Source organism: Emydura macquarii, unplaced genomic scaffold (genome assembly GCF_026122565.2).
Source record: "Emydura macquarii macquarii isolate MOO-44397 ecotype Brisbane River unplaced genomic scaffold, CSIRO-AGI_Emac_v2 contig_705, whole genome shotgun sequence".
Classification (NCBI taxonomy): Eukaryota; Metazoa; Chordata; order Testudines; family Chelidae; genus Emydura; species Emydura macquarii.
In genome coordinates, this window is record NW_027130842.1 from 8257843 (window position 1) to 8272788 (window position 14946).

At 41.3% G+C, this 14946-nt stretch overlaps 1 protein-coding gene across 4 annotated transcripts in view; it reads right to left on the reverse strand.

Annotated features, from left to right (window-relative positions):
* SHPRH (SNF2 histone linker PHD RING helicase) overlaps positions 1–14946 on the reverse strand; it is a 105701-nt gene that overhangs the window by 52816 nt on the left and 37939 nt on the right. For all 4 annotated transcript variants that reach the window (XR_010918658.1, XM_067542365.1, XM_067542364.1 and 1 more), the window contains 6 exons: positions 14800–14878; positions 14073–14236; positions 13726–13982; positions 10850–10971; positions 6126–6214; positions 3770–3862 (listed from right to left, as the gene is read on the reverse strand). Coding sequence is in view for 3 of the 4 variants with exons in the window: in XM_067542365.1 (XP_067398466.1) it covers positions 3770–3862; positions 6126–6214; positions 10850–10971; positions 13726–13982; positions 14073–14236; positions 14800–14878 (804 nt within the window). In the remaining variant the exon portion in view is untranslated. The remainder of the gene's footprint in view (positions 1–3769; positions 3863–6125; positions 6215–10849; positions 10972–13725; positions 13983–14072; positions 14237–14799; positions 14879–14946) is intronic.

Genomic DNA, 14946 nt, shown 5'->3' on the forward strand with positions numbered 1-14946 from the left:
TTGTCTCCCTGACCCATTCGTCTGTGGTCAATGAAAACCATTCCTCTAGGAAATTCTGCCCCATAGTTTCAGTTCTGGGCAGAGACCTATATGATCTTTTTCATAAAACTGATTTGGGGAGGAAAAGTGTGGTTCTAGACTTCCCATCCTGGACCTCGATTTCACCATTTTCCCTTGGAGAGTCCATTGTCCTTTTGCTAATATCTCCATGAGGATGAGGAGCAAAAGGAGTGCCCCTATCTGAAAGCTGGTCTGTACTCTCTCCTGGGAGCACTTAGTGGGACAGGGAGAGACTATTTAGATTTTGCTGCATCATCAGCCACCAGCTTCTCCAGCTTTTCTTCAAAAAGATGGAGCCTGTAAACTTGGCAGAGCATAGGACCTATTTAAAGTGAGTATCCACCTTCCATGCACACATCCGTAGGTGCATCCTTTGAGGCATCAGCTACAAACGCTATTGCTAGGGAGACTTGCTTTAAAATGAAACCAAAGTCAGGGTGATCTCTGTCCTTAAGAGATTTGAGATCTCCCAGCCAGGGAAGAGATGCTTTTGCAAAGCAGGTAGCTGCCAGGGACACTCAAAGAGTGGTCAAGGAGGCTTCAAAATCCTTGAGAGTGGCCTCCATCTTTCTATCCATGGGGTTCTTGGCGTACAACTCTGCCTCAGAGGGAATAATCATATCCCTGGCAAGGGATGCTACAGCAGCATCCACTTTTGGTATCTCAGTAATAGACCCTTTTGGTTTTTGAATGTTACAGAGCTTATGGTCACTCCTGTTAATATGCTTGCCCTCATTGGGCTTGTTCCATTCCTCTCTACTCACTCCCTTGAAGGTGGAATAATGGGGTATTGCAGATTTAGGGGATGATTTTGAAGGGAGAAATTTGCTCTGAGGCTGACTCTCAGGAGCCTGCTCAGGTTGGATTTGAATCATGGAAACAACATTGTTGCCTGAAATTTCTTAGGGGGAAAAAAAACTTGCGCTACATTTCCTCCCACTCATTCTGCTCGGATTCAGATCCAAACAGCTCACCTTCCTCAGGGGAGGACAGGGAGGAAGAGAGTCAGAGTCAGAGAACTAATACCTCCATTTTGTGTGCGCTTTCTCTCTCTTTTTTGCCTTTTTAGATAACCTTTTATGCAGGCTTTGGGGGCATAGAAGATCTTCGGCAGTTTTGGTGAGGCCTTTTGCTGCTTGTCTTCCTCAGACCTGGAGCCCTCTTTGGCAGTCTGACTCAGAATCGTCCCCTACAGGGTCCCTTTATCGCTGGGAGGGGGGAACTCATTGTCTGAATCCTTCTGGTTGGCTTGGGATGGTAGGGGGCTGATTAGAAGCTTCTTTCCCCAAGGCACTCAGGACCCACTAAGACTTTGGGAGGGGGGGGCATGGCCCCACAAGGCTCCCCTCTTTGTTCTGCACTACTTCTCCTGGGATTTAACCCATGAATCAGATGGTCAGGGTCCTCCTCACATTTAGAGTCTCTCCCTGCTCTGCACTGGGGATCCTGGTACATTCCCCCCCCCACCTGGAGTTGAGCTGCTTCAGTGGTTAGGGGCCCACAAACAACTACCTATCTGACTCCTAGCCCCAGAATCTAAATAGAGATAGGGTTGATTGGCTGGGTACTACTCAACATCTGCAGAGCCTGGGAAGGCTGCTTCACTAAGGACTGGTCTACACTAGAGAGTTTTGTCGACAAAAGGCAGCTTTTGTCAGCAAAACAGTGCTGATGTACACACTACAATCAAACACACATACCGAGAAAACTGCCATTTTCTGAACAAAATAAAACCACCTCAATGAGAGGTGTAGGGCTTTCATCGGCTTAGTTGCGGTGATGCAGTGTCAATGTAGACACTATCTCCCCTTACACTGGTGGTTGGGCTGTCATTGGAGTGGTGAAATTGACAAGAAAACCCAAGCTAAGGCTGCTGAAAGCCACAGGTGGCTGGATCCCAGCTCCTGGCTGCCCATGAAATTGAAAGCTGACGGCTCGTGGTGGTGGGAAGGGAAGGGAAGAAGCCGGGGCACCTGGACCCCACTCTCCAGACGCGAGAAGCATCAGGCTGCTTCCCCCCGGGAACAGGGAAGCCCCTGGTGGCTTCCTCTGGCTTCTGGTGGGAAACGGGAGGGGAGAGGGGAGACAGCCCACCGGGAGCCAGTCTTTGGGGCGCCCAGTAGGGAGCTGAAAGATTGTCTCAGCTCCCCACACTGCCCCCTTAGGTCAGTGGAAATGCTCCTGGTGAGGACGCACTCCACCGACCCAAGGACGGTAGCGTGGATGTCAGCCACCGCAGTAATTACTTAAAAATCAACTTATTTTTTGAATGTAGGCAAGGCCCAAGAGTAGTTATCAATCGTTCACAATCAAGATGGAAAGGTCTATCGAGAGGGAACCTGCATAGATCTGTCCTGGGGCTAGTTCTATTTAATATCATCATCATAAATGATTTGGCTAAAGCTATAGAGAGTACACTTATAAAGTCTGTTGGGAGGGTCTTGCAAGTGCTTTGGAGACAGGATTAGAATTCAAAATGATCATAAGAAACTGGAGAAATGGTCTGAAATAAATAGGATGAAATTCATTAAGGACAAATGCCAAGTACCCAGCTTAGAAAGGAATAATCATTTGCACAAATACAAAATGGAGAAAGTCCAAAGGAGAGCAACAAAATTTATTAAAGGTCTAGAGAACATGACCTAAAGAGAAGATTTGTAAAAAATGGATTTGTTTAGTCTAGAGAAAAGAAGACTGAAGGGGGATTTGATAACATTCTTTAAGTATGTAAAAGTTTGTTACAAAGAGGAGGGTGATAAATTGTGCTCCTTATCTGCTGAGGACAGGAAAATTTGTAATGGGCTTGCAGTGCAGCCAGGGATATTTAGGTTACACATTAGAGAAAACATCCTAACTGTAAGGGTTGTTAAGAACTGAAACAAATTACCTAGGGAGGTTATGGAATTTTCATCATTAAAGGTTTTTAACAACAGGTTGGACAAACACCTGACAGGGATGGTCTAGATAATACTTGGTCCTGCCAGCGTGCAGATGACTGGACGACCTATCGAGATCCCTTCCAATCCTATATTTCGATGATTGTGATCATTTAAGTTGACCTACTGTATATCACAGGTCACTGCACTTTCCCAAAATAATTCCTAGAGCACAGGTTTTAGAAAAACATATAATATAAAAATTATCTGTGATGGAGAATCCACTATGACCCTTGGTAAAAAGATAACGAGATCACCAGATATTTGTGAATTGAGAAGTTGACTATCATTTGTCACTCAACATTCAAGAGACCACTTTGTAAATTTCAAATACAGGTACTTTCCATAGTTTGGTCTATGAGGTGGCTAATACTCATTCCGTCTCCTCTGACACCCTCTTTACTTACCACACTGAAAACACTTATGAGAGGTACTTAATTTTACATGACTGAGACTATTCATACATAAACACTTGCAAGATCATAGTTCCAGTGATCAATATTTAAATTTCCCCAAAACATATAATCATAACATGGCAAAGATTAGCACACGTTCAGAAGAGCAGCAATCAGACATTTCCCCTTCTCTCATACATTCAATCAGATGCAAGTTTATTAACAAACCTGAAGATTTACCCACTTGGTCTGATGATTTTTTCCCCCTTGTTTTGACATAATATAATAGGATAAAGATGGTTACAGTCTTAAAAAAAAAGTACAAACTGCAAAACATATTGTTTAAAATATATTTACACCAAAATCAAAAACAATCACCTCTTCCTCAAGTCTGCCATCTCGCAAAGTTGGTGGTATCCCTGGATGCTTCGCTACCAGTAGTTCCATCAGGTTGTGTGTAGAATGAAGTCTCTACTCATAGAGAAAGACAACAATTATCATGAAACACAATTTACTGTATTATCTGTTACAGCAACAAGGTAATCAGTGGAATCCCAGAACAAGGCTACTTATGAGGATAATAATAAATATTTAATTTAAAGATACGGCTTTCCTCTGTAAATCTTAAAGTACCTTATGAATGGGAGGTAAGCATTATCACCTCCATTTTACAGGGGGCAAAAATGAGACAGCTAGATTACCTGACTCCCCCAAAATGTATAGCAAATCAATGAGAAAGTTTGAAAAAGAACCCAGGTCTTTGATTCTCTGCCTGGATTCTCTATCCCGTAGAACACAGCTATTCCACCTAAAATTGTGAGATGCAAGATTTTTATCTTAAAATTTATTCTTTTATAATATTTTAAAATTAAACATGGCAAGAAATTGTTTAAAATGTCCTTAAAATAGACAAAATTTAGAAAAGCTGAAAAAATTAAACTCTGAGCAGCTTCCTGCCATTTTTCTTAAGTTTCAGTACTACTGTTTCATTAACATCATCATTGTTATATAAAAGTCAGAGTTTAAGGCCAGAAAAGACCATCAGATCATCTACTCTGACCTCCTGTTTAGCCCAGGCCACTAAATACCACCCAATCACCCCCACAACAAGCCCAGCATAGAGAATTAGACCCAAGTATTACAGCCTTCTGAAGATTAAACTGTTGTGTGCCACAGGAGGGGGACAGGTGCACCTCTGCCCAAAGCCCCTGCAATAGTGAGATTGTCTCTGATATCAGAGACAGTTTGTTATACTGATACAGATATCATTAATATGATCCTGCTTGAACTGACAAAACAAAAATATAATATTGGTTGGCATAAAGAGAGCCAAAGCAACTCTACATGGGTTCAGAGTTCTGCATTAGAGGACCCCAAAGCAGGACAATGACCTGAAATAATATTTCAGTTCCCTTGGGGATCGTAAGCGGTAAGGGAACCAACAGGCAACTAGCTTACTTCTGAGTTATTATCATGAGACGGTCTATAAACATGCTTCTGCTGTAAGATAAAATAAAGCTGGTTCAAATTTACCTTGTTGAACATATTCTTTAAATATAAAATATCATCTGCAGTTGCTGGTTATTCACATAATATAGTTTCCTAAAAGGATACTGTCAAAACTTTTTTATTCTCTTTCTTGTGTTACAATGCTCTTTGAGGTAGCATTGCTTATGACATAATCTGACTTAACTTCATTTATACTTCTCCAGGAACCATTGTGACGGCCTTTTGTCTATTTCTCTGTCTCTACTCTAGTACCACTGATGTTAGCAGTCATATGCAAGACTCCAGGGTTAGAGCTTGTTAAATTCTATTGCAGAGCAGCAGGCGGAGTTCACACTGTGTTTGGATGCATCAGTAAAAATTAGAGGCAAGGCTTTATAAAAAATTTTGGTTGAAATATGGTGGCTTTTAAACAAGATATCTGTAGTTCAGCAGACTTTTCTCATAGATCACAATGTTTAGAGTACAGTATAACCTCAAAAATACAAACACCTCAGTGATGGAGGCTGTTCGTAACTCTGAACAAAATACGGATCCAGGAACACAGCTGTGGGCAAAGCTTGGGCAGCATGAGTGCATGCGTGGTACATGCTGTAGCCCTTTAAAACTGAGATGCTCTTGGGCTTGGGCTCTGGCTCTAGCAGCTCACGCTCCAGGCCGCAGCTTCCTCGCAGCATCAGCAGCTTGGGCTGCAGCAGCTTCTTTTCCACTTGCAAGCTTGCCCTCTTCCCAGCTGGAGCGGGGTGGTGGGGGAGCGGGGGTGAAAACAGCGCTCGCAGCTTACAGGAAAGTGGCACAGACCCCAGTCCTGTCCTGCTCTGTCTGCCTTAGGCTGGCAGTGGGGGCTTGCAGCAGTGCCCGTGCACCTCAGCGTCTTCATCCCACGTGTGGTGAGTGAGGGTGGGGACAGGCAGCCCGGATGTGCCTTCCTTTAAGGTGCAATACAGGCACAGCATAGTGTATCTGTATCTGTGTCAGTCTGCTGCTGCCTGATTGCTTATTTCCAATTCCACATTGTGTGCGGTTGACCAGTCAGTCTGCAACTCTGATTACGTATCTTTGAGGTTCTACTGTATATTATATTTGAACAGAGGACAAGTTAACAGTGTCCCTTTGGCAAACCCCTATGAGAAATAGTTGTATCAGAAATTTAACTTTGACACAAGAACTTAAGTATATGTTGACACGTTTATTTAAAAAGTGGCTGTGAACTTAAATGCATACTCACTTGCAGTGAATCTGTTTTGAGCTTTTCTTTGTGCTCTTCAGAGGAACGCAACACCTCTCTGTACAGGTCAGCTGCCAATGCATATTCATCTGAAGAATTCAAATCCACTTAGAACCAACACAGCATGATTTCATCTCCTTATGGCCACAAATGGCCATAAGTTACAACATACGCAAGATGTCTTCAGAGGGACCATCTACTATTTACTTGCTGGTTTTTTGGTTGTTGTAAATTGCCTATTTTAAGACGCCAGTTGAAGAAGAGTATTTTACACAACATAGTGGAGTTCTACTCTGAAAAGTAAGTCTGTAGGAACGGCATTGTAGGGTACCATGTTGTTTCTCAGTGACTTCCAGAGCAAACAGTCTTGGTTTCCAAGTTAAATGTGTTTTTTTCAATTGCCAGACCTACAAACTCATCATGGTTTCAGAGTCAAGCGGAATTCTGCAGGCATATTTTCAAACTTTAAAATCAGTCCTAAAACAAATCCCCTCTGTTACAACTCTCATTGCACTGCTGCAACTAAATGCAGAATCTGCCAATTTTTGACAATAAATTGCCACTATCAGTGATAATGAATAGTGACTGGGCCAGAGAAATAATAAGAATGATGCTGTAACCTAGTGATTAGGGCACTCACCAAGGAAGTGAGAGACAAAATTTCAAATCTCTACTTCAATGGTTATTTAATTATTTATAAAAAGTGGAATAGCTTCAACAAGAGAGATTGAGAAAGAAACATACCATAATGTCCCACAGCCTGTGGCTAGAGCACTCTTCTGCAATATGGGAGACCCACGTTCAAACTCCTTCTCCATATAAGGCAGATAGTGAAGTTGAACTCAACTCCTGCATCCCAGATGAGTTCCCTAACCACTAGGCTAAAGGTTTTAAAGGAAGCCACCTCCTATTACAACCTCCCCTCCATTTACCCCCCGATCCTTTTGTGAATCTAGTCCTCCCATGCTTTTTGTCAAAATGCCCTCAGTCAGAATGTTTTGTTTTGAACCACTAAATTATTTTAACTTTTTGATTTGCCAAAAAATTCATTTTCAGTTCCACCTGAAATGAAAGGTTTTTCAGAATTGCCAGTAAACCAAAAAATCCTTTATTCACCTAGCTCTTGTGACATTTTCACAATCACTTTTCAAAGTTGAACTATAGTTTAAGAGGCCATGTGCACTTCAGGAAGAAATTAACTGATGTTAACTTGAAGCTATATTTGTAAGTCATAAAAACAGAATTATGTATGATTTCTTCTCCTCCAACAAAGAGAAGATAGGTAATCTAATTAATAGTCTGGGAAAACTTTTGCACAAGCGTAGTAATCCATGGGACATAAAAATGAAAGGGTGGACAGTAGGATAAATGGTGAAAGCTCTTTTCTAGTTCTAAGTATCTTGAAAAATCTGGTTTGAACGAGAGCTATGATTTCTTATGCTGATTTGGAGCTGTTGGCGGTTCCAGAGTAGGTGCTTGTGACGGATGTGAAAGAAACAATTATTACTGTATTTCTTCATCAAACTGCTTCTTAAAAAGGGCAAAACTTCATCTTTGCTACTACTGTATTTCAAAGAACTGAAGCTTTGCTGATAATTCATTTTCATTATGTCTGTTTATTCTATCCGGAATACTTGCTTCTCTCTTCTGTCGGTCCCAGCAGTCATTGCAAACTACTCATTTCAAACCTATTAACTGCTGATGAGTTGAACTGAATTCAACCTTTTGGGCTGTGAGTGAGGAGAGTTACAGGGTGGAGAAACTGTCTTGTAAAAGCTTCCTTGAAAGAACTAACAGGTAAACTAAAGAGATTGTTGAAGTTACTGCGGCTCAGCAAAAAATGGCATCATGTGATTTGACATATCTTAACTACCAGGTATTACAAAATACAGTACATTACACTCTTCAGAATTCTCTGGTAATCACCAGAATGACATCTGATTAATAGATGCAAGTGGGACAGAAGTGAACAAAATTTATTCTTATCCTTATATATTTATTCATAAGAGATTGTTTTAAAAGTTATTAATAATTACTATAACTAAGGGGGGGGCTAATTCTATGCAACTCATTAGTTTTAACAAGGATCACTTGGCAAAAAATAAAACAGGCTCTGCTTTTGCTTTGAACATTTAGAACTAAGCATCCATGTAAATTATGCTGCTTAGTAACAGAGTCACACAATTATTTCTCCTTGCTTCATTTTTCAGATTTCTGATTAGAACTCTCAAAAACTCCATACTGATTCACTGGAATCTACACTGCCATTTAAATTCTAATATTTCTTCAATTAAACCGTTTGCAATGGCGACAACATAATGACTTCTTATATTTCTTACTTGCTCTGTGTACATAGCAATTTCTCTAGACTTGGGGGTGGAAAGTGTGATCATTGCTACCAAATTGGTTATCTTTTGTACCTTCAACTTCAAATGGGAGTATCAATTCTTGCTACTTGATGCCACTAAAATCCATTACCACTTTAAAATGATATTGCAAAAGCATTCACATTTTATACAATATTGAAAGTGAAATGCAGTTTCACATTATGAGACACAAAAAGCTTCAACAACACATTTCACTACAATGTATAAAATACTATATAATATTCTAGGGAAGAGGCCAAAAAGTTCACTGAACATTAGCTCAAAGGAGCAAAGTTTAGTGACTGGAAGGAATGTGCAAAGGACAAAAAAATGTTTCTGATAAATTAAGTACCACATATCCTGCACTGTGCCACTCTTGGCTAGTTACATGTTTGCAGTTCCATTACCTGCAAAAAGCCTTTGATGTAGTTGTCACAGTTCCAGAAATAATTGCATCTCTGGCCCTATCATGGCCTCTTTGAGGCCACCCCTCTTAGGTCTCAGACCTCTAACCATTACCCTTCCTGGGAAAGAGAGAGTCCTGTGACACTCGCTCTCTAAGTTGGGGATTTAGGCACTGATCTTCCCTGCAATTCACTGCGATCACCTCTGCAAGTCTGACTTTAGTTCAGCACTTGCTGTCCTATTCTTTCAGGGGAAATGACAGGATTAACCTATGTAAGACCAGCCAGACTTCATAAAACAAAGTACAGTATACGCTTGCTATAATGCCCTTCATAATAACAAACCTTCGGCTATAATGAATCCAGTTCATGAATCCCATCTTGAGCCCTGCCGCAATCATGGGGCTGGAGAAGCTGTCAGCCACCTCCCCTTATCGTCTTTTACTCTAACAAGCCGCTTGGATCCCAACTGGTTCATTATCGTGAGGGTGTATGTTATTTATTCATAAGGTTAAAATTTTGTCATGGTTATTTTTAGTAAAAGTCAGTGATAGGTCACAGGCAATAAACAAAAATTCACAAAGCCTGTGATTTTTCCCCGACTTTTACTAAAAATAATCATGACAAAATGGGGCTGACTGAGGCGATGAGAGCCCCAGCTTTGCTGTGGGACCAGTAAGAAACTCAGAGCCCCAGGGCTGCCCGTGGTGGCTGGGAACTGTGGGGTCCCCCCCCCCCCACAGAGGCTAGGAACTGCCAGGGGCCCCCTGCAACCTACAGTGGCAGGGAGCTCTGGATCACCCCCACGACGGCAGGCAGCTCTGGGTTCCCTCGCTGTCCACAGCAACTAGGAACTATGGGGTCCGTCACCATTGCCAGCAGCAGTAGGGAACGGCGAGTCCCTCTGCCACCGTTGACAGCTTCAGACCCCCTGCCCTAGGGCTGAAGCAGTAAAGTCACAAAGGTCTCTGGAAGTCACAGAATCTGAGACTTCTGTGATCTCCATGACATAAGCTTATCCTTATTTATTCACAACAAAAGCATTACAGAGAAAACATCTCAAACAATGAACAGCTTATATGAAGTTTTAGCCTGTCACCTATCTTCCACATGGAAATCCTGGAAGGTTTTAAAGTACTTCAGCTACTATCACAGAGCCTGTCCCTCTGACTCACAGTCTCATGTCCATTCTTGGATCAAGTGAGTGACCTCTCTCCCTACCTCAAGGTGGTCATTTTACTAGTAAACAAGGAACCCAAAACCATATATTCTTGAACCAGGTCAAACCAATTTATGCAATTTTCTCCAGGGGTGAGGTTTCTCCGGACCGGTTACCTGCCTAGGGATTTGCATTAGTCACTAGTGATTTGAATTCCTGTAGGAAACACTTTAGCTCCCCCATGAAGCCAGAATATAATCCTCAGCCTAGACAGATGCACATAACTTTTACAACGTTGATACAAGAACTTTTGGATATTCCAAGTGTCCATAGTACGTCACAGTAGCCACTGTAATAGCCTAACAAAAGTTGAGAAAATAATGGCTCTAATTCACCTCAGTTTTACACTAGTGGAACTCAACTGACTTCAATGGAGTTGCACTTTAATTACACCAGTGTGACAGCAGAATCAAGATAGATTTGTTACTTTTATCCTCTCTTGATTAATCTAGACCTCAAAAAATGAACATAGATAGAAAGAATGTTACGAAATTAAGAAAATGGAAAGTGCTTTCATTTAGCCCCCAATATATTGCACCTCTTCCTTCCCTGTCAGCTCAGAGAAATTTGTTGGCACTTCAGATGTTGCCTGTATGCTGTTTCAGTTTTCTGTGATCACATTATGCACCTTCCCCTGAAATCAATGGACCTGCCATTTTGACATGATGATAACTAAACTCATCACTAGCCCATCAGATGGAATGAAGTAACATACTGGAGCAATCTGCTTTTTACCTTTTATGATATGGATACCAGCTAAGCCATTGAGAGCACACACCAGTTGTCGATGGGCTTCCTCACACTCTGTTCGACATTTCTTCTGCAGCGAAGTCAGTAGCTCCTCCATGGTCATGGTGCTGAAATAAAGATCTAATGGATCAAATTTGAAATAAAACATAAATGCTACACTTGCATGAAAGCTCACATTATGCATGGCAGATATATCATGCAAACATACATTTGCCACATGATAAATATTCTCAAGGACAATATAGTAAAACGACTTAGTTTTAACAGCCACTTCTTCAGCTGCAGCATTTGCACGTATCAAGTTATGGACTGTGCCCCAATTACTAATCTGACCAAGGGTATATGTCAAGAGAATAGGAATGAACTCTCTCATTCTGTGCAAACTTGGGAAAATTAGAGCTGTCAGAACTCCAGTGTCAGGAATTTCTCTCATTCCTTCATTCACAGCCATTATTTCCAAGTCTCTACATTGCAACAACACAGCATTCCTCCAGAGATGAGGAGGTACAGCCACATAGGCCATTCCTTGTAGAGAAAGAGCTATACAATCTATTTTAAAAGCACCTTCCCTCAGGGACCAACTCATTACCTCAGCAATGTGACTGAGCTCCACCAGTCTCTCGGGGGCCAGAGAGAAAGTACTGCTGTAAAGTACATTGTAAAATGTCTCTTCTTTTATTTTAATTATTTGTATTGCTGATATACCGAATGGACAGCTGAAAAAGGGGTCCCATTGTGTTAGGGGCTGTACAAACGAAGAATAAGCAACAGTCTATGCCCCAAAGAGCAAATCTAAATAAACAAGACAAAGTACTAGGGAAAGGAGATAACAACAATACAAGCAAGTGAACAGAGTGATGGTTGGCAAACGTCACATTAGTTACACTACGTTTTCCTTCAATTTGTTTTTAATTCTCTGAGTGGGGCTTAGTTAGCAGGAGTTTAGCTAAATTGGAAGGAGAGAGGTGAAAGGGGGAAGGCAAGGAAGAAGAAAGAGGGAAGGAAGAATGAAGGGAACATGGAGGGCAACTGGAATCAGGCTGAGCAGAGGGCTGAAGCAGACAACCAATCGTCATGAGAAGAGAATGAACACAGTAAAAACTGTCGAAATCAGCCATATCACAACAGTTCCTGCTAAGGCTGCATCTTTGCCTGATTGAGGCTGGCTCTTCCCTGAAATTTCTGGGCTTGAGAAATGCAAGGGTTACTGCATTGGTCCTCATGCCCTGGAGGGAAGAGGGAGTCACACCTGCATAGTTTAGGTCCAGGGTGTTAAGGCAGGGGGTAGCTACCTTGGATGGGCCTACATCTCCCCCCCCCCAGCAACATGGCAGTATCTACTAAGCTTACCTTTGCTCCTGCCAGCTACATTTTCCATGCTCCTGCTGCCATTCCAGTGTGGGAGATGGAAGTGCTATTGATTTAAAACTGCAATCTATACTGCGCTACACTGCTCACTTGTATTGGCAAATATGCACAGCGCCTAGTGCTCATACTCTGGTTAACTCTAGCCAGCGCTATTAATCTTTCATTTTCATAAGATCAACAATGAAAGAAATTTCTAAAAGCAAAACAAAAATAGCATATACAAACGATGAAAGTAAGGCCTGGACTAACCTAGAAAAAGAGGTCTGTTTAACTATGTTGGTCAAGGGTGTGAAAAATCGACACCCTGAGCTGCATAATTAAACCAACTTAGGTCTCCATGTAGACAGCACTGGGTCAACAGAAGAATTCTGCTATCAACCTAACTACCACCTCTCGGGGAAGTGGATTACCTACACCCCCCCGGTCAATGTAGGTAGTACCCACAGTGAAGTGCTACAGCAGCGCAACTATGCTTCTGTAGCATTTGAAGTGTAGACAAACCTTTAATCTATTTACTTTGAACAATCTGAGGCTAATAATCAATTTCAAGAGAATTTCCCGATTCAGTTTAAATTCTAGGAGAACCTAAAAATTATCCTGTTTAGGAAGGTCTATGTATTTGAAAAGTAGATAGCCTTACTCAGAGCCTTTACTACGTAATGAGAAAATTAACATGGTCTCCCATAGAACATGCTCCAGGTGTCAGTTTCCTTGTTTAAATCCAAATCTCCTATTCACAATAATTCCTGGCATTGAATTCTTGTTTATTCACACGCAAATAAAGGAAGGCATAAAACAAATCTTCTGCGTGTTCTGGGAATGGTCCATTGCAGCAGACAGGACTGGTTCACAAGAAAATATATAAACAGTAACTGCAAACTGCCCTTCCTTATCCAGTTTTAAGTATGGAAGCAGAGATGGAACATGGGAAAAATTAGTATTCCCACCAACCCATACCACATTACTGTTCGAGAACTGCCAAACATTCCAATGATGTACAAGTGCAACATGCAAGCCACGCTGCTGAATGCACCAGTAATATCCTAGCACTGCATTGATTTCAGTGGAATATTGATTGGTGACAGGAGTATAACAATAAAAGATGAACTCCCACTGAATTTAGAACATAGAAAAGGACCTGAGTTTTGTATTCCAACATAAATATCCACCAGCATAGTGCCCCTCTTCATCATAATAAAAGGTCAGTCCCCAGAAGAGTGCCAAATACCAAACAACCAACATCGCTTTTTCTAGCACCTAGGAATTACTAGAAATAATAACCCTATTACATCCTTCTCAGTTTCTGACATCAGATCAGATCATGCCTGATATAGCATAGCTGCCAGTGGCTCAACTGGCAGGTATAATTTCTGACTTGTAACAACACTGGCTTCTGATCCTGCACCATTAGATTCAATGAGAGTTTTGCAATTGATTTCAATGAGCATAGGATCAAATCCGCAGTGCCCAATTTAAGCAGTGGTAAAATTCACCTTTTCTGCAATGGCAAGAATTCCCCACGGACAGCTTGTGGATGACAGCAGGCCTGTCTCAGCCGCAGTAGTGGGTACAGAATAGAAGTGACTGTCCTCCTGTCCAGGCTGCTAAGTTTAAGAGTCCAATCAGAAATCTTCCTGAGTTTTGCTAGTGCATCTTGGCAGCACACTTCATGTTGACGATGATAGAAGTGTCTCTCCACAGGAGAAAAGTGAAGCCAGTGTACATCTTCTGTTTGAGGGGGAATCTGAATCTGCAAAGTAAAACAAAATAAATAAATAAAATTTTTTTGGTGAAAGTGCTATTTATAAACAATTTTTTTTTTTAAAGTTTAAATATTTACTTGGTCAATCACGTCCTTCTTTGCTGACCTCCACATTATGTTGGCAATTAGGTTGTAGAGAGGCTGAGGATTTTTCCTACAGTAAGGTCGATACAGAAGTTGATCCCACCAGTGTTTGACCCAGTAAGGATCAACTCCAAGAAAAAGCACTAAGCCATACAGATCTGATAAAAGAAGAACATTATATTACTGTATGCTATTTTAGAACACCATACCAAAAAAATTGTTTTCAACAGTAATGTCACCAGGTTTGAAACCTAAGTGCTTAAACAGAGGCAGATTCAGTTCATTACCCTTCTGAGGAAAACAGATGAAGCTCCATGCAGTTTACGGTGTCTTTCAGCTGAGACCTTAAATATTGAGGTCCTGTTTTGCATATCTTTAAAGATCGTCTGAGACTTTCCATAAGAGTTGGAGTTTTCCCTAGGATCTTGTTAAAAAAAAAATACTGCTCTCCATCATGATTTTGGAACTTGCTGTGCACCAATTGCTTACTGCCTACCATCCTAGAAATGGCTACAATTCAGTAGTTTCATTCCTTCAATAGCATCTTAATAAATGATTTCTTCTGTCATAATAAGACTTACAGACTAGAAGCATTCTTCTATAGGGACATAAAATATGTACTATAGGAATATTAAAATTGGCAAATTTAGTGGTCTCTCCTGGGGCCCCAATTCATCAGGGGAAAAAAGCCACACACACTACCCTACTACACAAAGTTTACCTTCTAAGCCTCGCTGCACAGGAGTGCCACTGACACACCAGCGATTGATTCCACTCAAACGGAGTGCCATTTCAGCAGCCTAACAAGAGAAGACAGGAATAGCAATAAGTAAAAAAACATGAAAAGACCTTAAGAGCCAAGAAAAAG